At 38.7% G+C, this 24987-nt stretch overlaps 1 protein-coding gene across 1 annotated transcript; it reads left to right on the top strand.

Moving 5' to 3' along the window:
- The first annotated feature begins 8137 nt into the window (after nt 1-8137).
- cdk4 (cyclin-dependent kinase 4) lies at nt 8138-24233 on the top strand. Its single transcript, XM_037679620.1, has 8 exons — nt 8138-8370; nt 17194-17423; nt 17512-17647; nt 17750-17917; nt 20484-20593; nt 21424-21474; nt 21554-21689; nt 23655-24233. Exons 2-8 carry the CDS (start codon nt 17206-17208, stop codon nt 23754-23756), a joined length of 921 nt encoding a protein of 306 aa, XP_037535548.1. The 5' UTR covers nt 8138-8370; nt 17194-17205; the 3' UTR covers nt 23757-24233.
- The last annotated feature ends 754 nt before the right edge of the window (nt 24234-24987 follow it).

Raw genomic sequence — 24987 nt, 5'->3', positions numbered from 1 at the left:
GAACAGCGATATTCCTGAGCCGATATAAGAGTGCAACATAAAAAAATATAAAAGCACAGCTTCTCATCCTCCTCATCGCATCTTTCCCGGTTTCCGGGAGCCAGAGGACCATCCTCCGTCTCTAGATGCAAAACTCTGCCCTGAAAGCCTCTTCTCTGTCGGTCCACAGCTCTGTAGTTAGCTGATCAGAGATGTTGCTCCATCCATAGTGGAGGAGGCAGGATGTAGCTGCTGTCCAACGAGCTGGTGGTCACGTGACGCGCGGACGCGCTGCCTCCCTCAGGGAGAAGGCTAAACCATCAGCAGGTCCATGTGTGCGTGTGTCAGGAGGACCAAAACATGGGGATTTTTTTTTCTTCACGTTTTCTTGTTTATAAATCTCTTGAGTAATAGTGGGATTAAGTAATTTCAGGGCATTACACATTTTTTGTTCCAAATAATAAATCCAATTCTGTCCAAAAGCGATCCAGTCTGAAGTTATACTTCACTTCCTTTTAATTATCATTTTATTTTCATTTGTTTAAAAAAAATTGTATGCATCCTTTATGATTTTCTATTGTTGTCATCACTCTTATTCAGGTCTCGCTTGTAAATTGGTCCCCGATGCTCAATGGGACTAATCTGTATAAATAAAGGCTGAATGAAAAATACAAATGCACGTTGGCTGTTCACAAATTTTGCTTACAAATCTTAAATTCAATGAAACATTAACCATCTACATGAGAAAAAGAAATGTGTGGATTTTGTTTCTTATTTTATGGTTGTTGTTTTTTTTTGACTGATCGTGACATCGAGTAGCTTTAATGACAGCAAACAGATTGCATGTATAAATATAGGGAATTAAAATTATAAAAACATCAGAGTGAGGAAATGTGGTCAATCCGCCTGCAGTCTGAGCCTATAATCCCAGAGAAAATTCAGCAGAGCACACAACATGAAAAATTATATGCATTGACAGTAAAAAGCAATAACTCACAGACATAAAATATGGGACAATATAAAAAAGTCAGTCAGAGATTCTTTATTGTCATTCGCACCTCATGTGGTACATGTGGTGGAACGAAATTATGTACACAGGGTCCCAGTTACATTCAACAATAAAATGCAAAAGAAAAACAATGATAACATCTAAGATATGAACTAAGAAAAACATAAACTAAAAATACACTAAGCACTAATAGCATAAAACGTTACGTCGAACAGCAGCACGAACATGAGCATGAGTCTGTGTGAGCAGATGAGCATGTATGAACACATCAACATGAAACAGATCAGCAGCAACATTGAAACAGATCAGCAGCAACATGATGTGATTTTTTTCACAGTGATTATTCTGGTTAGAGATTCATGAGTCTAACAGCCTCAGGGTAGAAGCTGTTCCTCAGTCTAGTGGTTCTACACTTAATGCTCCTCAACCTCTTTCCTGAGGGGAGCGGGGCAAAAAGTGTGTGTGCTGGGTGAGTGGGGTCCTTCATGATGCAGGTGGCCCTCTTCTTGCATCTGGAGGTGTATATGTGATAACATCCATGACCTTTACCTTAATTCCCCTGACATACAGTCCCATCTCTTTGCTCTTTCTTGTGGTGAGCTCTAGTTGATTCTTGTGACACAACCCAATGAAGTTCATCACCAGATCCTCCTCACCCAAATGTTCTCAGAGAATTTCTGCATGTGACATAGTGTGTAAAATAACTCTGTATAAAGGATGAACATGAGGGGGGAAAGCACATTTCCCTGTGGTGCCCCTGTACTGCTGATTACTGTGGTGGAAACACTTCCCCCTCATCCTGGCAAACTGTAGTCTGCAAGGCAGGTGTCAGTGATCTCAGCCACAAAATGTGGGTCAACGGTCATGCTGGTTAATGTTTGTGGAGTAGGATGGACTGAATGGTATTAAAAGCACTTGAGAAACACAATAAAAACATGATTCTCACTGTCTAGCTATGCGAGGGTATGGTGAGACAACTCCCATCCTCTGTCTGTATGCAAACTGGATGGGATCGTGGGCATGCTGCACCTTCGGGTCTAATGCCCCTTTTCCACTGTCACGGCGCGGGTTGGATATTTTCGGCTTGACGCGTGTTTGAGGTCTTTTCCATGGTTCTTGGGACCGGCTCGCCTCCCTAAATTCTGGCCCGGCTTCTCCAGGGGTCCAAGCGAGCCGAGCCGTGACGTCAGAAACACTGTCGGTCACTGATTGGTCAGGGGGAGGAGTCTGTGGAGTATTTCCAAACAACCTGATCCGCCATTTTTCTCTACCGCCTGCCATTAGCGATAACTCGAGGAGCGTATCTTTTAGTATTTTGAAGTATTTCATCACCTGGAAGGTAAGGCAGGAAGTCTTAAAGTTCAATTAGATGTGCATTTCTGGGTTCAGGAAAGGTGTCTGAAGTTTTCCAGAGGGTGGGAACTTTCTCCAAATGCAGCTACAGGTTTTAGACCTGCTGGAAAAGTTCCCCTACAGCTCACCAGCACAGACCCTCTGAAGCCTCGGGAATATCTAGTCAGCGCCAGCAGGCGTCCTGCGATGGATTTTCCTCAGCTTTCTCTGATTAAAAGGATTACTCAGGAAATTCAAGCTAACCCTAATTATAGTATTTACCAAAATGAAGGTGTTAAGCAAAGTAGACAAAGTGAGCGTCACAACCTAAAACTTCACCTGATGAGTGAACATCCCATTCTGCTTTTAGAAACTCTAAGAACCAGAAGTAAACCTGCAGTGCGAGCAAAATTGAGGTTAGAGTTTAATTTCTGTTAGGAGATCACTAATAATAGCTCAAACGAAACAATAAATACCACCAAAACTAAACAAAAATCACAGATCACTACAGGTTTCTTCTGACCGAATTGATGAGATAATAAATAGTTCAAGCAGGGCCAATAATTACAGTAACCTATGGTGATGAAATCAAACAGGCGTGGCGTTTAAAACACAGCCTAAACTTAGTTTTATTAGATTTGATCAATTCTGACTGTAGTTTTCTATAAGCAGCAGCTTAACTAAGTTTTTTGTTATTATTTCTGTGCTAAAATAGATCAAGACCACACAAATGCTGACAAAATCCAGACTTTTATCTGATCAGTATCTTAATGCACATGTCATGATAAATATTAGTACGTTTTAAGTAACGACACAGGAAATATGTTAATAAATAATTGAAAGAGAAGACAATAAATGACAAAGAAAGCAAAAATGTGAATTTTGGTTAATAATTTCTTTTGGTAGAGATGAAAGCTGCTTAAACAAGAAGTGAGGAAACATTAACAAATAGTTGAACCTGAACAAAGAGATAAAAGAAAAGGAGTGTGATGTGAACAGTGAGTCGTGTGAATCATCTGTGACACAGCACAGATATTAAAGACGATGTCAGCTGTCTGTGGTCATTTTTAATACTAACCTGTTTGCATTGTACATGATTTTTCAGGTGCAAACCTGTATTTAAGCATTTGTTGCCTGTTTTTTTTCTACTCTTTTGCAGAGCTTATGCTAAACTGTCATCACTTGATTGTAAAGGTGAAGTCTCTTGATGCTGCAATCAAAGCACACTTGCCAGACTCGGAGTGTTTGGGGTCATCAGTAGCTCCCACATGTGCCTTGAATTTTGAATAAATTGTGTCACAAGCAACAGTCCCAAAAACATCAGACTCCCCAAGGCTTCCCAGTAAAAACACAGTTTTGCTGCCTCATCTGTTCAAATTATTTGCATCTCACAGAGATCCTGTGTTGAAGTAAATCGGACTGAAACAAATAAAACAAGCTGTATTTTGCTGGACAGAAGCTTCTAAAAAAGTCTGAATCTTCCAAACTGCTGATGTTGAAGTATGGTGGGTGAGAGGTGCTATTAATAATTGATCATTGAACTCAAATGAACCTTTCCTCTGCAGCACAGGTTTGCTTGAACCACACCTGATTGTATTACGACGGCTTTTTGCAAGGGAAAAAAAAACGTTCTTCAAGGTTTCTGGTAACAATCAACTGTTGTTTTAGCAATGAGCAGGTAAATACTTTAAAGAGAACTTGCAGAAGTAGGTGTTAAAATCATTCAAATGAAAAGGAATTCCATGAATGAATTTCCAACAAAGTTCTGCTAACCATTCTAGTATACCGGTAGTTATCATCGCTATCCTCAAGTTAAACAGTGGTTGCTTTGAAGTAATAAAACATAACTTGTAACTTGGTTATTTTAATCTTTGGATGTCCTCATTAAGTCCTACACAGCAGAAAACACCAAGGATCAAGACGTTTTACAGCACAAATATTGTAGTTTCATTTTCTTACTGGTTTGCACTGTTATTGTGCTTTTTACAGATGTGTTTATTAAAAGCTGCCTTCAAATCTTAAATGAAAATGTCTAAACATTTTATTAAATATTTGTAAGCTTCTTTCTCAAAAAGAAATGTCTGTATTTTATTGCCGTAAAGACTGGTCCATCCCAAAGATCCAGTCCCCCGGCACAAACAGAGTAATATTGTGTATGTTGGTCAGTGCCAGGAGAGTGATCAGTCATATATTGGGGAAACTAAACAGCCACTGACAAAAAGGATGGCCCAGAACAGAAGATTAACACTATCAGGCCAAGACTCTGCAGTTCACACTCATCTCCAGGCCAGCGGTCACTCGTTCAGGGATGAAGATGTTCACATCCTGGATAGAGAGGAACGATGGTCTGAGAGAGGAGTGAAGGCAGCCATCTTTGTAAAAAGAACCCATCCATCATTAAACAGGGGTGAGGGTCTCCGTGTTCAACTGTCCTCCTCTTACAAGGTCTTGGGCAAGGTATCTTTATTATAGTCATTTGCACCACATGTGATACATGTGGTGGAACCAAATTATGTACACAGGGTCCCAGTTACACTCAACAATAACAAAAATATAAAGTGTAAAGAAGAAACAGTTTATAAGGATCTAAGATATACACTAAGACAGACGTTAAACGGCACGCCAAAAGATCTAAGATACACACTAAACACTAATAATGCAAAACAATATGGCGTAACAAACAATAGGGCGTTAAAAATTCATTGTTAAGACTGATGGTCGCCTTTTACATGTGAGTAGCTGGTTCTGACAGTCAGCAGCAAACTGGTTGACCCACTATGATAAGGTGTTATTTATAAGACTGAGCTTTTTGCAAGATCTCAGACTGAAGAAGACTTTTAGATAAAAGACAAAATGTTTCATCAAACAAGAATCCAGTCCAGAGGACCGGACTTAACCTTATGGATAATTAATACTGTGCAATAACTGTAAACAAATATATTTTATAAACTTTTATTTCAATTTCTTGATTGTCTTGGAGCATTTAAAAGTACATTTAATTGAAAGTTTATTTGTCACATACATTCATGATAATGTGTATGACAAATAAACTTCTTTTATCTTATATCGAGTATGAATGTGTGTCTTGGCTACTGAGAGAACCAGTGATGTCACTGCAATAAGTTTCATCTTCTGCTCACACTTTCTGTAGAATTCAAAAAGAACTTCTACTGCTACTGCGGGAGGCAAAACTGCAAAAGTACAAAAAAACAACAACAAAGAAACATGTAAATGGATTTGATGTGTAGACCTTGAACTGAAAGTCAACATTTGACTTTTACTTAAAGACAACTGAAAGTCGGCTTTAAAGTTTGTGAGCACAAGTCAGGACGAGCAAAACTGTGCAGTCTTTTTGTAACCAAGCAACAAACTTTAAAAATAAATGAGTAACCTTAGACGAGTCATTGACTGCAATTAAAACTCTTTGTACCATTGACTCACAAAACTCAAACTGAATTCATAGAGCATTTTTCTTCCACATGGACTCCATCTATTACGTAAACGTTTGCATTATCAACTGTGTAATGCATTTTTATTATGAATTATTTTAAAAACTCATTTGAAACATGGGATGAATTCATTATGTACCGGTAAATGAATATAGTTTTGTAGGCTCTGCTCTAAATAGATGCCTTTTTCTTCTATAGGTTTTTCTTTTTGTGAAATTCAGCTTTACTCTGCTTTTTTAGCTACTTTTAAGGTATTTATCTGCTACTTGTCTGTTTTTTCTGTTATTTTTGTGCTAATTTCTACCCATTGTATTTCTTTTTAATAATTAAAACTTTTTATACTCTTTTGTCTATTTCGGTTAATTACAGCTCTTTTTTTTTTTTTTTTTTTTTTACTTTTTCAGTTACTTTTTTGTGCTAACTACAGATTTTTTGTAATCTAATCCAGTGTTTTTCAACGGGAGGGCCACGGCCCCCTGGGGGGCCACCAGGGGGCGCTACGTGGCACAAGAGAGCTGGAGAGAAGAAGATTTAAACCAAAGCAAAAATAATAAAAAATAGTATAATAATTACCCACTATAGGGCAATCTGTATCTGTTATTTACAGATAAACATGCTTGAGAGAGAGGTTAGATTTCTTTTGTTTTGTTCTTCTGGTCAACAGTTTGTTGAAAAGTTGTTGTTTTTTTCAGTGGGAATATAAAACAGTGTTTAAAACATGCTAGTTAACAAAAAAAATTATGCTCAGCAGCTTTAATACTTTATTGAATATAGCGAATAAAAGTTAAAACATTCTAAAAGTTTATGTTTCTTTATTTTGTAGCGTTTGCGAGGGGGGCCTTGGACAGAAGCTAATGCTGTTTGGGGGCCATGGCATGGAAAAGTTTGGGAACCCCTGATCTAATCAACCCCTCTTCAGCTTATTCTGCTCATTTTTGCTACATTTCCACTCTTTTCAGCTTATTCTACACATTTCTGCCGTTTGTTATACTGCTTTCCACTTTTATTTTCCTGCTCTCAGCAAATGTCAGCTGTTCAATTTCACCTCGCATTAATGGTTTAGTGATGAAACATGTCTATGGCTTGTTTCAACTTCTGCAAATTTTAGTGAAAATCATTTGGCAATATGCATTCAAACTGCATTTTTGCAGGAAATGCAATTCCTCTAGTTTCATTTAGGTTAGGACCATCATCCATACAGGTGGAAATCAGTTGGGAGATTTGATTTTAGTTGCTCGTTTTATTTATTTACCAGTATTTATTTATTTAGTTAGCATTTAACCAGGCAAATCATAATGACATCATCAATCACTGTTTCATGGGCGGTCTGAAGGCAGCTTAAACATGTATGTTTTTGGACTCGGAGAGGAAAACGGGGTACCTGGAAAAAAAAAACCTGCATACAGGAGGATAATATACAAACACAGAAAGACCTCAGGGCCAAGCGTGGACTCGAACCCAGGACCATCTTGCTGTGAGACAACAGTACTAACCACTTTGACTGCCCAGCAATAATCCAGCTTTATTCTCTATTCTTCTGAACAGAAACAGACACTAAAAGCTGTAAGGATGAGACACGACAGAACCAGCATTAAAGTAAAAGCTGGGGCCAAGAAATACGTTGTGCCAAGATATTCACAACCCTAATGGGAATACGTCCGTAATTAGTCTTAAATGATTGATTGAATTTAGTTGTAAGCAAAGGTGAGGAATATTTGCTGTTTTCTAATGCAATTTTTACAAAAACACTGATGAGTTTTAAAAGTATTTATTCATGCAGAAATTGTGTTCGAAACATATATATAAAATTTAAAAAATTGAGTATTTCACAGCTTTCATATCTTAAAGTTGTTTTTTTTTTTGTTCATAATAAATTTTGATTTTGATAAATCCTAGTTAGGGTTGGCTTGTTATGTGGCCACTTAGACTTCTAGAGGACAAATTGACCTCATTTCTTAAAATTAATTGTTAAAATTGAATAGTTTACATTTGATACTATTTCTAAACATGTTATTCTCGGCCTGCCATTGTGTATCTGTTCCTCCTTCCTGTTCGTTTCAAACCCAGCCGGTCGAAGCACGGCCGCTTGTCCTGAGCCTGGTTGAGTTTTTCCTTTCCACTGTCGCCCTCATGCTTGCTCAAGACGAGCGTCAGCGATGAAGTTAAACTCAAAGCAGTCTGCTCCTCAGATAAATAACGTTATTAACTTTTATATATATAAAATGTTTCTGTACAGTGCCCTGAGATGACTTCTGTTGTGATTTGGCGCTATATAAATAAACTGAATTGGATAAGAAACCTTTGCCCCGCCTCCTGACTAGTTTTGCTCCGCCTCCCAACAGACCTGGCCCCGCCCCCTGACGGAGTTGCCAGAAGCAGAAAGAAAACGAACGGGAAAAAGTAGAAGAGGAGGTCGAAAATCATACCTCCTGATTGGCTTCTGCACATCTCAGCTACTGTTTGACTCTATCCTGGACCGGTCCTGCTCAGCTCTGACCCGGTTCTGGACGAGTTGGACGTGGCAGAAAATGTGCACATTTCCCTCTTCGATCTAGTTGAGCTCTCCTGCCGCTTCAACACAGAGGAGGAGGAAGAGCCGAGGTAAGTGTTTGATTAAATGAAGCTGCTTCACTTTTATATTTACAGTCTAGGACAGAAGTGGAAGTTGCAGTGGTGTGTCTGCCTCCTCCACCACCGGCTGTAGTTCTCCTCCGCCACGTCAGGGCCTGTTGCTGCTGCACTTTTCTTAGTTTATTTAACAAAGGAGCGCCATGGAGGAGCACCACGTGTCTGTTTCCCGGCCTGCTGATCTCTGCCTCCGCCCACCGACCTTCAGTACCCATCGGCCTGCTTCCAAACTGATTGATCAGTAAATAAATCAAATAGAGGAGGTTGAACGTCAGCAGATCGATGCTGCCTTCACGGGCTCAGTAGCTGCTGTGCAACAGCTGGGTATTAAACTCTGTGAACTCCCCAGATGTGCTGAAGTTGCTCCATTGTTACTCACTGTTACAGGAAATGAGATGTTGTTAGAGTGAGAAGTCACGATCTGACACAGAAAGGAAGAGGAAATGCCCAAAAAGCATAAAGCAGAATGAAATAGCCACTTTCTTGTGTACATGTCTGTTCAACAATCCTGAATTCTGAGTATACAATTTGTCAAAGAGCCATATGTTTTTGTGTGTATGTGGAGGTGTATGTATGTGTCCTGCGTTTAAAAAAAACAAACAACTCATTTCCACCAAAGTTAGTTAATTTCAGTGCTCTTTAATTCCACTTTTGCCATAAGTTTGTCTTATAAGTTGGATGATTAGAATTCTTTGCAGGCAGAGTTGTACATATGACAAAGTAATAGATTATGTGTACATAATTTCGTTTCACCTCATGTACCACATGTAGTGAAATGACAATAAACCAACTTGAACTAAAAACAAAAGAATAATTCATTCCCAAATGTATGACCAAATATTAAAATTGGGCTATTAATAGTGAATATTAGGAATAACAAAGGGTTCTTAACCAGTTAACAGCAAGTGATTAAAGATGAGTTTATTCCACCTTGCTGCTCATATTAACACTACGTTTTGTAAAGTCCTTTATGTGCTGTATGTTTGATACACAGACCACTAATATCATCATTGAGGATTTTGGTTACAACAGACTGTAAACACATTTTATTTAGTAAAGAATAATAGCAAATTGCCGTCACAATGTTCTGGTTGGCTTGTCTTTAGTTTTCTTGCAATAAAAGCAACATAGACTGTAAACTGATAGACCACTGAAATGAACCTGGAAGTTGAAACTGGAATGGGATGAGCTGCTTCGTCAACTAGTTTCAGTGCAAGTTTCAAGTCCTGCTACTTCCATGTAAATGAACGGACTGCACTTATATAGTACCTTTCTAACTTATCAAGATACAGAGTGCTTTACAACACAATCTGTGCCCTCATTTACCCATTCATAGAGCTCTCTACTAGATCTCTACAAAGACTAACCTGTGCTTTATCACATTCATACACCGATGGGACACACATCGGAGGCAATGAGGGGTTCAGTGTCTCGAACACTTCGGCATGTGACTTGGTGGAATCGAACCCCCCAACTCTCTGCTCTAACCACTCAGCCACCCCATGGGATGGGATATAATAGTAAAATAAAAATACATCTAAAAAACTTGATCAAGCTTCCTTAAAATCAGAACACTTGGCCTTAACAACAAGAGAAGGTAGGGACACCTGGTCTACATATCTGTGAGCCACACCCTGTTTTGATTTCAAATACATCTGTTTTCATAGGACTCGAGTAGACTTTACCAATTATTTAAAAACTGTATAAAAGCAGATACATATGTCAGTCTACTTCAAGTGTTTTTAACTGTTTGAAATGAATAATTGAAAAAGCCCAGGAGAGATCTGTTGCGTTTTAACCAAGCATGCAAACCTAAAAACAAAAAGCCCTGAAGGTGTCTTCCAACAAGGCTGACTGATTGTAGCCAACCATCTATAAACCGGATTCCAAAAAAGTTGGGACACTAAACAAATTGTGAATAAAAACTGAATGCAATTATGTGGAGGTGCCAACATCTAATATTTTATTCAGAATAGAACACAAATCACAGATCAAAAGTTTAAACTGAGAGAATGTATCATTTTAAGGGAAAAATCTGTTGTTTCCAAATTTCATGGCGTCAACAAATCCCAAAAAAGTTGGGACAAGTCCATTCTTACCACTGTGTGGCATCCCCCCTTCTTCTTACAACACTCAACAGACGTCTGGGGACAGAGGAGACCAGTTTCTCAAGTTTAGAAATAGGAATGCTCTCCCATTCATGTCTAATACAGGCCTCTAACTGTTCAATCGTCTTGGGCCTTCTTTGTCACACCTTCCTCTTTATGATGCGCCAAATGTTCTCTATAGGTGAAAGATCTGGACTGCAGGCTGGCCATTTCAGTACCCGGATCCTTCTCCTACGTAGCCATGATGTTGTGATTGCTGCAGAATGTGGTCTGGCATTATCGTGTTGAAAAATGCAGGGTCTTCCCTGAAAGAGATGACATCTAGATGGGAGCATATGTTGTTCTAGAACCTGAACATAGTTCTCTGCATTAATGGTGCCTTTCCAGACATGCAAGCTGCCCATGCCACAAGCGCTCATGCAACCCCATACCATCAGTGATGCATGCTTCTGAACGGAGCGTTGATAACAACTTGGGCTATCCTTGTCCTCTCTGGTCCGTATGACATGGCGTCCCAGTGTTCCATAAAGAACTTCAAATCGTGACTCATCTGACCACACAACAGTCTTCAATTTTGCCACACTCCATTTTAAATGACCCCTGGCCCAGTGCAAACGTCTGAGCTTGTGGAGCTTGCTTAGAAATGGCTTCCTCTTTGCACTATAGAGTTTCAGCTGGCAACGGCGTATGGCACGGTGGATTGTGTTCACTGACAATGCTTTCTGGAAGTATTCCTGAGCCCATTCTGTTATTTCCTTGACAGTGGCATTCCTGTTTGAGGTGCAGTGACGTTCATCACAGCAGGCAGGTAGATGAGAATGCGTCCACTGAACATCCTTTTCAACTCATTTGAGATTTGGGGCTGTAACTGAGATATTATTTGAGCTTTTGAGATGTTAATCAGCTGCTGTTGGTTGTAGAAAACTCCCTTGTTGCCATGGTTATGCATCACAACAAATGTCCAAAACTAAAAAAAAGTTTCAGTAAAAATCCTTCCAGCTGCACAGCGTCCGATACCAGAGGAAACAGTCATCCAAAAAAATGTGATTTACATCCAGAAAACGAGGAATTAAAGTTTACAAAAGCAAAATCTCAGAATGAAAGTAACGCAGCTGCTCCAACATGCAGCCAATTCTAGAATTCTGTACGAGAACATGCTATACGAGTTGTGAGACACCAGTTTATTTTATTGGAAAGGCTCCGTCAACAAACTGTAAACACTGAATGTTGCAGCATTTACTTGGTTTATAAATTGGCCTTAAAGTTGTAGCACACTTGTCATAATTATACAACACAATAAATAAATAGGTGTAGATTAAACATGAAGGAGTTAGCAGAGGTGCGTAAATGTGGCTGCATTATTTCCCAGAGGGAGATTAGAGATGATTCCCAACAAATGTAGCATTTATTGATGTTAGCCAGTGAAAATGTCTCCAAGAGGTGCATCTCCTAAATGTCCTCCTCTCATTGGTTACCACATTGTGCAGCAGTACGTCAAGAAGCTCCTCGTTGTCTGGTACAAGTGTGACGGTTGGTCATGAGTTTAACCTTAAGAAGTAGAGATTGTATCGTGGCTTGCCCTCAGGGTGAAGTCCGCAGAGATATGAACTCTACTTTTTAGCTTTTTACTTTCCAGTTTCTGTGACATAACAGCTCAAACATCTTTTTTTAGTGCTACATTTCTACTTTTCTTGGCTGAAGCAAATGCATGGTTGCCAGTCTATACATCCCTTTAACATTTTTTTAAAATTACTTCCATTAAAACGAAGATAGTTCCACTGAAAGTTGCATGCATACACAGCCCCTCTAACCATTGACACCAACAGTGACCTCTTCCTTGTTTCACGTCTGGGCTGTCTAGTCAACAGTCTGAATCAGAAGAAGACAAATTTTCTGCAAGAAATAGTAATTAAAATTTAAAAAAAAAACATCTCCAGTCTGCTTCGTAGTTAATACATTTGTAGTATATGTAGATAAATTTGTGTCAATTGTTTTTCAGACGGTGACAGACAAGAATGCAGTCAAGTTGGCGTGTGCACAGTCTGATGCAACTTTCTTTTGCACACGAGGAAGAAATGTAGCATCTCTTCCTCTGCAACGTTAACTTGTTTAGTACTTGTGGTTTAGTAGCTTATCTAGTTATTATCACTGGTATGTGGTGTGTATTTAGTCAAATATTGATGCAACTATTTTTATTTTTTTTTTAGATTACAAAAAGTATTACAGTAACATACTGTATTCACGTTTTAGTGCTTTCAGACACATCTGCTCAAAGCTGGTCATACTGTTAGAGAGAATTATGGCATTTTCACCCAGTTATGGAAATATTTATGCACATTTTACACTTTGGGAGTGGTGGTGTCGAGGTTAGAGAAGATGGGCCTATGATCGGAAGATCGCTGGTTCAACTCCCGGTACCGACAACATCAAAATGTGGGTGGGATTGATGAAGCACCCACACCTGTTTCCACCCTCATTTGCTCCAATCTGGTGACCCCTGAAGAAGAGAGCAGTCGAAAGAAAAGGAGAACAAAAAGGAAATCTTTATACACCAATAAGTTATTTATTATTTCAGTCTTCAGGTATTGGGTACAGTATGTATCTGTTTTTTTTTTTTTACTTACAGTATGTTACTAATATTAGACCAAAAATGCAGTTTCATATTGTCTGAGAAATACATATTTTTATATAAAAATCCAACTTCGTTCCAGTCAGTTTGTTAATTTAGCAACAATTCACAACACGTTCTGCTTTAAGGAAAAAAACTTGAAATCTAGCTTCATCCATCTGTTTAAGTCTTGTAGTCCATCCTAATTTAATCCAGTTATAATTTACACCAACAAGAGTCAGATTCCAAAGATGCGCTTGTTGCAGTTTTCTTGGCCGATTCTGATTTTCGTGTGGCTCTAACCTGCCAAATTAGTTTAAGTACTATAACTAATATCTTTTATTTACCCAAACAATTTGTTTAAAAAAAAAACCAACCTGTACAGTAGTCCCTCATTTATCACGGGGGATCCGTAACTCCGAAGCCCCACGATAAGTGAAAAACCGCAAAGTAAGAATAGTAGTACAAGTAATAAATGGTATCAGCCACGGCTGTACACTCGGCCACCAGCAAGCGTTCTTGGCCACGCCCACTTCTCCTCTCAGCATGGAGAACAGCTGATCAGCTGCAGCAGGAAATTTATCCTGCATCGTGGGCAAATAATTTAAAATAATTTATTTTAAATAAAAATTCCATGCCGATCGTGCGGCTCATCCATCAATCAGTCAATTGTGTGTCGTGTCCAATCTTATTTTGAAAAACCGCGATAGAGCGAGTCCGCGATAAACGAACCGCGAAGTCAAATCTAAAACTAAAATAAATCTACTATATCCAAACTTGCACCAGGTCATATTTTTTTTCTGCTACTGAAAATTAATAAATAACGTCCTTCCAAGTTTTCGAACAGAAGTAAAATTTTAACATAAAATAATTACGATTATCCCATTTTATAGACCACCTTGTACCATTGTGATTTTGATTTGCATTCCTGAAAACAAAAAGTCTCTATATAACAGGATAAATCCTTTTTGTTGCCTGCGAGACCTCAGTTTAAAATGATTTACACTAAGTTCCTACATAATATTGGAGAAAAAAAAAAAAATCACTTTTAGATTTGTAACTGATGGTGTGTTCAAGGGAGTGCCAAGCTGTGATGCATTCATGGCCCGGAAAAAAAAAACGAACTTGTCAAGGCAAAAATGATCAGCATCTATCCTTTTTCAGAGCAATTGGCGCATCTATAAATTCAGTAAAAATGGCAATTTATAATATTAAAAAAAGTTATTAACAAAGTCATCTTTAAAAAATTACAGTCAATATCACTTTTTTATGCAGCTTTTGTCTAAAAATTGAAATGTTTAATTCAAAACAAATGTTCAAGTTATAACTGTGGCAGCCTCATAAATATTAATTATACTTGAAATAAAGTGGAAATCAAGGTAATAACTTTCAGGGTCTACTTTTGGTGGATGTGTAGAGTTTGAGAGGGTTGTTGAAATCAAGCTGAAGTCACTTTTCCTTTTATTGCAATCATTTCTCCTCGAGATGTTTTTTAACAGAGCCACTCGGGGTTTAGTCCAAAGAAGTTTACGAGCTTCTTTAAAAAAGACCTCTAAGGTCCAGTGTTTGTTGTTGCCGAACAGGAAGGGTGGATCTACCTTTATCTGTGACACTTTTACTCAGCAGAAATGCTGCCAGTGATTAGGTGGACGAAAAAAGCAGGAACAAGACTTGCAGAGACACAAACCACGTGTCGTACCTAACAAAGGCAACAGGACACCTACAGCTGCTCACTGCTCCGGGTGAGTGCTCGGATCCTTTAACGTGTGCTTGATTGCTCATTGTTCGACGCTTTAAAGAAAGCTGGCCTCTAAAAGACTCTTCTGTTGATTTTGAGACGGTGGACAGGTTTGAATGGATGAAAGTAGGTTAGAGGGTTCTGGGTGAACTGGGGAAATCTACCAAACTGGTTTGATTTAAAGAAAAGGAAGGGGTAGGATGACTTTCTCTCTAGTTGGGTGCCTATTTCCTGCCTGTAGGTCTTAAGAATTAAAATTTTGAGCAACTAGGAAATAATCTAGGGATGCACGATATTGGATTTTTGGCCGATACCAATACTTTTAATATACTTTCCTTTGTCAGAACATAGCCCTCTTATTTAGGCTTATTTGCTACAAAAGTTGCGTAAGAGCTGGTGACATATATTCAGTAACAGCCATATGATATGCATAGCACTTTGACTTATATTAAATGAAAAATGTTAAATGTTATTTATTAGCATTAGGCACCTGCGATGCTGTTTCACTTGTGGAGGTTTGTTCCAGGTTCCTATAGCTGCAGTGTGGGATCCTCTGCACTCTTGTGCACGAAGGACAGCCTTTTTAAGTTCAAAGTTTTTGTCTATTCATTGTGCTGTAAGACAAATCATGCTAACGGGGCTAACACTTCACGTCCACATGTCTGTGGTAAAACTCACCCAAGTGCTATCGGCTATTAGCTTCTCAATGACGTCTGAAATGACGGCTTGTAGCTCAGGTAAGGCTATGTTGGAAAAATATTTCTTGACTGAGGATGATGTAGTGAGGTTCAACGAAGTCCAAAAATCTTCAAAATCCAATATCATCAACGGAAAAAACTTCCACACCGCCGACATTTTGAATTTTCCTCTCTGCCGCGATCAGATCAGGTAGGTGCGTGTGATGTCATCGAGTTGTGCTGGTGCTGCAGGCGTCCTCGTCACTGGGTTGTCATACAAAAACAGCATCTTTTATATCGGTGAGTTATTTTAATGGAATGGCCGATATTTAACGCTAATATCAGCCGATACCATGCTGGTGATTCTGTGCATCCCTAAAAAAAATCTCTTGAAGACAGTGTTGCAATGGGTTCTGCAGAACGTGTTTCTGCTTAAACATGCATTTTACATTCAGAGCAGTGGTCAACTTACTTTTGGACTACATTTGTAATTTGGTTGAAAAAGATTGTTTTGAGAATTTCTTCTGTATTGTGCAATGTAAATGTAGTCAAATATCATTTGTTCATGGTTCCAGAAGAACTAACGCTCCTGATTTGGGGATTTTAGTTTTTCACAGTTAATTTCTTAAGTATGAAAAAAAAAATTGGATAAACTAGAAAATTTCACAATGTTGGATTAAAGTTTATTTTATTTACATAGTCCCTCTATTATCGCATGGGTTACGTTCCACACCCCCTGCTGTGATAGGTGGAAAAACCATGAAGTAGGGGTGCTATATTTAGTATTTATATATATTTTAAGGCTTTATAAACCACATTCTTGCAATGTTCTAAACTCATAAACCTACATAATTTTAACAACATACTTTACAGTAGCTACTGCTAAATTTTACTGTATATAGGTACTCGCCAGCCTTGGTTTGGTTCTGGTCCAGTTCTGATCGGCGCTCTGCAGCCGTTGAGCACAAGATGCTTTTAGAGAGAGCCGGACCTTCAGAAAGCCAGCACAAAACCACACGATGGGCCCGATCGAGTCCAAATAGGGATCCGGATGAATAAAGTCCGGGTGAGCTCTGTAGAAGACACCGGACCTTCAAGCAACGCCTCCCCCCTCGAGAGGCTCCCTGGGCCGGCAAGCAGCTCTCGGATTGACCAGTGAAGCTGGAAGTAGTCCTGGTCCAATTCCCAGTGGGTTCCGTTTGGTTCTCTGCATCCACTGAGCACCAAAGTCACTATGAATAAGGACCAAACTTTTTAGTCCGGTTCGGATCGAATGAAAACTTTCACTCCATTTTGGCAGAAAGCAGTGGCCAGAAGCTCTGACTTCTGGGTAGTGTAGTTCTTTTTTGACTGGCATTACAGCGTAGGCTAATTGAAAGAAAACTACAAAATGTCGGTGCCTGTCCCAAGTATTTTTTCGTTAACTTTTTATTCCATACCATCCCAATCACATGAGTAATATTAAATTTTACAATCATTGAAAAACTGCGAAAGAACAAGTCTGTGAAAGTCGAACCGAGAAGTAGCGAGGCACTATTTTCTTTTTTCATCCTGGAAGGCCACGTTTCATCTGACTTCTTAACTCAAAAAACAAACAAAAAAGTCTTCCATCGTAGCATTTAAACTGTCACTTTTCTGTGTGTTTTGCACCTTTTGTTTTTTTAGTCTGGTTGAACGATGGCCCATTGCACCAGTCTCCATTACGAGCCGGTGGCAGAAATTGGCGGTGGTGCGTACGGGACCGTTTACAAAGCCCGGGACACCGAGAGCGGGAAGTTTGTGGCTCTGAAGAACGTCCGTGTCCAAACAGACCAAAATGGCCTTCCTGTTTCCACGGTCAGAGAGGTAGCACTTTTGAGACGGCTCGAGCAGTTTGACCACCCCAACGTGGTCAGGTAACATGGTCACGAAGTGTTTTTACCTACTGTCTGCCGTTTTCACCTCTGACACAAGTTGTCATGTTTTCCTCTCTTGTACCACCAGGCTTATGGACGTCTGTGCCACCCAGAGGTCGGCTCAGGAAACCAAAGTCACTCTGGTGTTTGAGCATGTGGATCAAGACCTGAAGACATACTTGGAGAGAGCTCCAGCTGCAGGGTTATCTCCCAACCGCATTAAAGTGAGAACTAAACTAAATGTGGGTTTTATAATTTTGTCTTTAAACTTTACTTTAATTTAAAACATGTTTTGGTTTTGCTGTGCCATGGTTGCTTTATTGCAGGATCTGATGAGGCAGCTGCTGTGTGGCCTGGCATTTCTTCACTCTAACCATGTGATGCACAGAGACCTGAAACCGGAGAATATTCTGGTGACCAGTCAGGGTCAGGTGAAGCTGGCTGACTTTGGACTCGCCAAGGTCTACAGCTGCCACATGGCTCTCACTCCTGTGGTAGGACTATTTCATACAAAACTAACCTGTAACCTTCACACTTTAGTCCGTTTGGGATACACGTTTATTTCAGTTCCAGTTAAATTCAGTTTATTTAAATGGTGCCAATTCACAGTAAAAACCATCTCAGCGCGCTGTACAGAAACATTCACGTACATGATACAATTCCAATTAGTAAATGTTATCCATCTATCAGCACTTTGGCTGGCCTTGTTGCTGTTTTTAAGTGCTTTATAAATAAAGTGGTATGGTATCTATCTAAAGAAGCCAGCAGATTGCGTTGAATCTTCACTTTGTCGCAGTCTGCCATCCTGAGCGAGCACACAGGCAACAGTGGGAAGGAAAACCCTTCTATTAACAGGAAGAAACCTCCAGCAGAGCCAAGCTCAGGACGAGTGACCATCTGCTTCGGCCAGCTGGGGTTTGAGAGGACAGGAAGGAGAAACACACACAGGATGGCAGGTCCAGGTGTACTTTCTATTGGAAGAAAGACAAAGAAACACGTTAATGATGGAAAAAAAATGCAAATACAAACAAACAGTAGAGCAAGTAAAGACAACAGCAGAGAGGAAATGGTTTTTAACACTGGTCAGCTGCTTTTAGCCACGCCCATCTTTTTGTGGGCCTCTTTAAAAAAAAAAAAAAGCACTTATTTTTTTATGAATACCAAAACACATTTTGTAAAAAAGAAAAGAGTAAACAAGTTTGTCCTCCAGCAGTCTAAGCCTATAGCAGCATAACTAAGGGATAGCTCAGGAAACCCACGCTAACTCTTAACTACGTATAGGATTAATCAAAAAGGAAATTCTTGGGCCTAGTCTTTAAAGTAAGATGGGACGTCAAGAAAGGAGCCTGAGAACTGAAAGCTCTGCCTCCTATTCTACTTTTAGAAACTCTAGGAACCACAAGTAAACCTGCAGTCTGAGCGTGAAGCCAGTGGAAGCTAAAACTGGAGAAATACGATCTCTTTTTCTAACTCTCGTCAGAACTTTAGCAGCAGGATTTGTATCAGCTGAAAACTTTTTAAAGAGTTTTTGGACACCCACATTATAAAGATCTACAGCAGTCCAACCTATAGGAGTGATAAATGCATGGATCAGCTTTTCTGAATTATTTTGGGACAAGATGTTTCCAAGTGATATAGAAGAAAGTGATTCTAGTAATCTGGTAATCTTATGATGTTTATCCTAAACTGGATGCACAGATTAAAATAAGAAAATATATTTTTGATTTGAGAAAATGTATTCAGAATTAATCATGCACAAAAGGTAATGCATCTTAAAATAGATGTTAACCCCACCTCTATGAACTGTTATAATTATTTTATGATAAAATGATAGAAAACCCCACCCCCGCCTTATTTTCAAATTAGCTGTTATTGTGTCATTCTGAATTAAAGTCTCTGAGGTTGTTCAAAGTGGTATCCACAGCCAGGAAGATATTTTTCATAAACTTTCCACAAACCCCCACTTCAAATGAGCTGGACTGTTGCTTTAAGGGCTTTAGAAGCTAAAAAATAAAGTCACGGTTTACATTTCAGAGCGAAAAGTTCATGTCTGCCCCGTGCAGGGTTGTTTTACAGCTCCATGCTAAGATTATGTTTCTGGATGTTTCGTTTTACAGGTTGTCATTTCAACTTTTTTTTTCCCCACTGCTCTAATTGTTTTTGATCCAACAGAACCTGCTGGATGTTAAAGTGTATACTAAAGGAATTTTATCTGGTTGCCGTATTTTTCGTCGTACAAGTTGCTTTTTAAAAAAATAATTTGCATGCCCTGCGACTTATAGGCTGAAGTGACATATTTATTTATTTTTTTCCCATTTTTATAAACTAATTTTTGACTGAGATATGACCATTTTCATTCTAACTAAAAACATTGAACTGTACCATTTTCAGCCACTAGATGGTAGCAGAGTATTAAGGCATGCCATTGTATCATGTAATAGAGTAGCTATAATGACAAATTAAAAAAATTCAGGACAAAACAACTGGACTTTTTTTATTATACTTTACTTTATTGTTTTTGGCTTGAACCTGGATAACTGAGAATCTTCATCAGCTATTAATGACATAATCAGCTTGTCATAGATTCCACCTTTGTTCTGCTTGCTACTTGGAGCAAATGTAAAATCAGCTTCATTTCGCTGCACCGCCCTGGCGAAATGCAGCAAATTTAACCATTAAAGTGCATTTATTAAGGAAACGTTCAACTGAGACACACCTTTACTATAAAGTCGAGCAAACAAGTAATTGTTTTTAAGTGTTAATCTTGTTAAATTCTTGTTAAAGTCCTCCCGTAAGGGTTTAGTAGGTGGTGTTTACTGTGCTTATGCTAGAATTTTGGTTTTAACCTGGTTTATATTCAATATATATATTGAAGCATAATAATACCTTGTGAATTTTTATTTTTATTTACCTAAATATGTGTGGAAAGCTTTGGAACAAAACAAAATTCAGCTAAAATTCAGTTAAACTGTAAAAAAAAAAAAGATTTGTTACCGACAGGTTATTACCCCAATCTGTGGGATTAGTAACATTTGTGGGCTCTGTGTTTGTGTCTTCTAGGTAGTGACTCTGTGGTATCGACCTCCTGAGGTTCTGCTGCAGTCCACATATGCTACTCCTGTGGACATCTGGAGCACCGGCTGCATCTTCAGTGAGATGTTCCGATGCAAGTGAGTCGCCGTTCAGGAAGAAAAATCATATCGTTGTACTGTAAATTCTTGTTCATATGTTGGAATGTAGATTATTTTATATAATTTTGGTACATGATTTGAATCATTAGTTTATCTGTGAGCGTCTGAGAAGAAATGGTGTTTGCCTCTAGAAGAGTTTAGAGGGATGAAAAGGAAATGATCTGGTTTATTCACTTTAATATAACTTTTAATGATTTTGGGTTTAAAATAGATGCTGAGCTTTTCTGTTTACGTTTTGTTAACAAACTCCTGTTTCACTGAGTCGACGACGGTCCACATCTCGCAGGCTGAATTAAAACAAAGGTTTCATTTAGAGATGATCACAGCTGGAGTTGTTTAGCCCAGTGATGTGCGCAGTGGCTCCATCATGTGGTGAAAAATATTCTCCATGTAGTTAATGTGTTTAAATTATTTTATGGACTATTAATATGAAAAGGATGATAATCTAACAACATCGTTTAACCGGATCGTACCAGTTTTATTTATAAAATACTTCACTGCAGAGCCCAAAGTGCCTTACAGAACAAACGATGTATAAGAGCAAAAGTTTAACGCTTAAAACACCGAACCAGTAAAAAGAGTCCTGTATTAAAAACAAAGTAAAACAACATCAATTAAGTTAAAATAAAGCTGTTTTTATGTTTTGCCTCATACTGTCATTGATAAGCATCCAGCTCGTGTAAGCTTGTTTAAAGAACGTCCTGTTTCCGTTTGCCGTCGAGCACAAACGAGAGAAATTGCTGCAGACAAACGTCTCCGGTCTTTTAGTCAACCTTACACTTGCTCTGTTTTTTTTTTTGTTTTTTTAGACCGTTGTTTTGTGGAGAATCAGAAATGGACCAGCTTGGGAAGATTTTTGAGTGAGTAACGGAGTTTGCATTGCATCAGCGACTAGGACTAAGTAAAAAAAGTCTGCTTTCAACAATTTTGTCCTTCCAGGGTCATCGGACTGCCGCCGGAGGAGGACTGGCCGGCCGGTGTTACAGTAACAAGAAGGAACTTTGCCCCGGTCAAAGCTCGCCCAATCACAGATTTTGTTCCAGAGATAGATGAGCAGGGGTCCAAACTTTTGATGGTAAGGCAGATTATTATTATTATCTGATTATCACTCCTGATTTTAGCAACAAATAGATGTGGTCACGTCCCTCCTAACTTATATGCAAATGAAAAGATCAGTTGCACATAAATAGATGGTAAATGGACTGTACTTGTATAACACCTTTCTATCATATCAAGATACTCCAATCACTTTACACAACAATCTGTGAAGCATTTACCCATTCAGACAGCACTCTACTAGATCTTTACAGACTAATCAGAGCTTTATCACATTCATACACTGATGGGACACACATCGGAGGCAACGAGGGGTTCAATGTCTTGCTCAGAGACACTTTAGCATGTGACTGCTGGTGGATTCGAACCCCCACCTCTTGCATTGGAGGACGACCGCTCGAACCACTTAGCCACAGCTGCCCATAGAAATGAGACAATACAATAAATAAATAAATGCCAAATGTGAATCTTCGAGGACTAATGTGGTTCGTTTTTGAGATCACAACCAGTACAAAATATGTGCCTTTAAGCAAACTTAAAGAAATATACATTTATATGGAAGTAAAATATAAACAAATAAAACAAAACGCAAGTCAGAGCTACCAGTTAAACCTCAAGAGAAAAAATTAATGATGGCATATCTCCTTTATGAGCTTTCCTTAATTTCTTTGCGCTTTTTAAAATATAGATTTTCACAATATTACTGGCTTCATTTAAAACAAGTTCAGCAGTGTTTTTAAAATATTTTACACAACTATTTACTATGAAATGTGTTAATTTGTGCATTTATTTCTATGTGCATGGCAGAATACAGCTTGACAGTCATATCAAACTATTAAATCTTCATTTGCCTGCTTTAGAATTTTGCTTGGAATTTTTTTTTAAAGGTTTTACAAATGAGGAATTTATGCTTAGTTACGGTGCGTTCATGGACTGAGATAAATGTCAGATTTTTGGATTGCTTGTTTGCTACTGCACATTTTCAGGATAGGATTAAAAGAGTGTGTTATAAACCAGAGCCACATAGGGAGTGGTGACGCAGAGGTTAGAGAAGGTGGGCTGTGATCAGAAGGTTGCCGGTTCAACTCCCTGTGCCAAGATCAAAAAATGTGAGTGGAAAAGGTGAAACACCCATACCTGCCTCCATGCTCATTTGACCCACTCTGGGCCCTTGAGCAAGGCTCTTAACCCCCACCATCTGCTCCCAAACAGGGCTGTCTTGAAAATGAGTTCTCATGACTCAATGAAATTACCGTACTTTCCGCCGTACACGTTTCACCGTCGTATCAGTCCAAATATATCTGATAAAGTGGAAAAAAACACAAATAAGTCGCTTTGCCATATAAGTTGAATCTATTATGTGTCACCGCTGACCACCCAGAAACGTGGGCCGGTGTTGTGCCACAAATAGATTGGCTGCCAAATGGCAGCCACGGGAGAGTGCACGGGAGGACTTTAACAAGAATTTAACAAGATTAACACTTAAAAACAATTTGTTTGCTCAAAATTATAGTAAAGGTGCGTCTCAGTTTAACTTATCGTAATAAATGCACTTTAATGGCATTTCGCCTGGGCAGTGCAGCGAAACGCAGCTGATTTAATGTTTGCGCCAGGAGTTCCAGAACGAGACAAAGGTGGCTTTGTATGGCAAGCCAAGTGTCTCATTAATAGCCACTTTTACCTATTAATGAAACACTTGGCTTGCCATGTTGCTTGAGGGCCCTCTAGTGGCTGAAAATGGTAATGCTCAATATTTTCCATGTCAGAATGAACGAAATCGTCAGATTTCAGACAAAAATTGGTTTTAAATATAAGAAAAATATATATTTAAATACGTCGCTTCAGTGTATAAAACGCAGGACATGCAAATTTATGTAAAAAGGTGCGACTTATACGGTATCTGTTTAAAAGGTTAAGTTAAAAAAATATATATAGTTTGTATTTCATTTTATTTTTTCATTTTATTGTTTTCTTTCCTTCACAGCAAATGCTGACGTTTGACCCTTTGAAGCGAATATCGGCCCTGAACGCACTTGAACATCCATATTTCCACGACGAGGAGACGTCGACTCAGACAAATAGTTGAAGTCAGGCGGTAGAGAACAGCAGCGGGAGCTAACGGTCTCTTAAGTTTAGGGTTTAATTTTCTGCGTTGCCTTTTGAGTGTGGCCTTGGTTTGTTGCTCCTGCAGGAGGAACGAGGACCAAACGATGCGGCCGGAGAGGATGAACTTGTGGACCACAGTTAATGCTGAACTTGTAAATGTCACAAATAACGTTACAGTAATACAGCTAAAAGAACAGTACCGGTGTTTTTGATGGTGAACAGGAATGTTTCGTCTGAAAATGCTGCTTTTGTTACTTCGCGGAGTCGCTGACGCGTGTTCGATTGTACATTTTACGATGTGTGGATGTTTATCACGCAGAAAGCAAAGTAAGACACAGAAATGAACACATCTGTATTTAAATCATGCAAAATGAATAGTATGAAACCGTTACAAGAAAAGCACCTAGTACAAAAATCCTGGTATTGCCTTTGTATTATCTCACCAAATAAAAGTATTTTTGTGGATTTTTGTTTTGTTGCTAACTGCAATCACAAATAAAATAACTGATTTTATTGCTGTGACAGGTAATTTGTTTTATTGTACAGATATTGGTGTAAAAGAATCAATGAATCATAACTAATACCCAGTAAATTGCTCTTAAGTACACAACTGTTTTATATTTCTGCACATCTATAAGTTGTGTTCATTTTTTTATTTTGTCTCGCCGATTAAAAATATTTTCTTTCTGAGCCTAACCTTGATTATTTCTGTGACGTTGATGGAGTTTATATACTTGGTCATTACAAACGCTTTCTCTTAAAGCGTTTAGGTACATTTTAATTTCTGTAACGTTTCATATTTTTGAGAAGAACTTTTATTCGTTTAATAATCAAATCGGTTCCCGTTTAAAGGAGTAAAGCTGTGGTCACGTTGAATAAAAACAAATGTAAATGCTTTCTTACTATTTAAAAACCTGAGCAAATGATCTGTAGACTATAAAATTTAACTTTTCATTTGTTGAAAAAGATTAAAAGGTACAAGTTTGTAATTGGAGCTTTTTTCTCTAATAAAATGAACTCAAAGTTACTGGAAAGTAAAAAATTTCTACCCCAGTGATCAACTCAATCTGGACAAATAAATTGTTTTTAATACCTTGTGGACGTTCTCTGGTTTCCCCCTTCAGTCCCAAAAGATGCATGTTGGGTTGATTGACAGCTCTGGTTGAGAATGAACGTTTGTCTAAGAGAACCTGTGATGGACTGGAGACCTG

This window comes from Nematolebias whitei, chromosome 7 (genome assembly GCF_014905685.2).
Source record: "Nematolebias whitei isolate Nwh7 chromosome 7, NemWhi1, whole genome shotgun sequence".
NCBI lineage: Eukaryota > Metazoa > Chordata > Actinopteri > Cyprinodontiformes > Rivulidae > Nematolebias > Nematolebias whitei.
Note: the sequence above shows the minus strand (reverse complement) of the source record. Positions and strands in the feature narration are given on the sequence as shown.

What these genes read in the sequence shown, in the direction of transcription:
- cdk4 (XM_037679620.1), top strand. Translation starts at nt 17,206, where the DNA reads ATGGCCCATTGCACCAGTCTCCATTACGAGCCGGTGGCAGAAATTGGC. An exon ending in CAGCTTGGGAAGATTTTTGA is followed by an intron (nt 21,475 to 21,553) that starts GTGAGTAACGGA and finishes TTGTCCTTCCAG; the next exon opens with GGTCATCGGACTGCCGCCGG. An exon ending in AGGGGTCCAAACTTTTGATG is followed by an intron (nt 21,690 to 23,654) that starts GTAAGGCAGATT and finishes TTTCCTTCACAG; the next exon opens with CAAATGCTGACGTTTGACCC.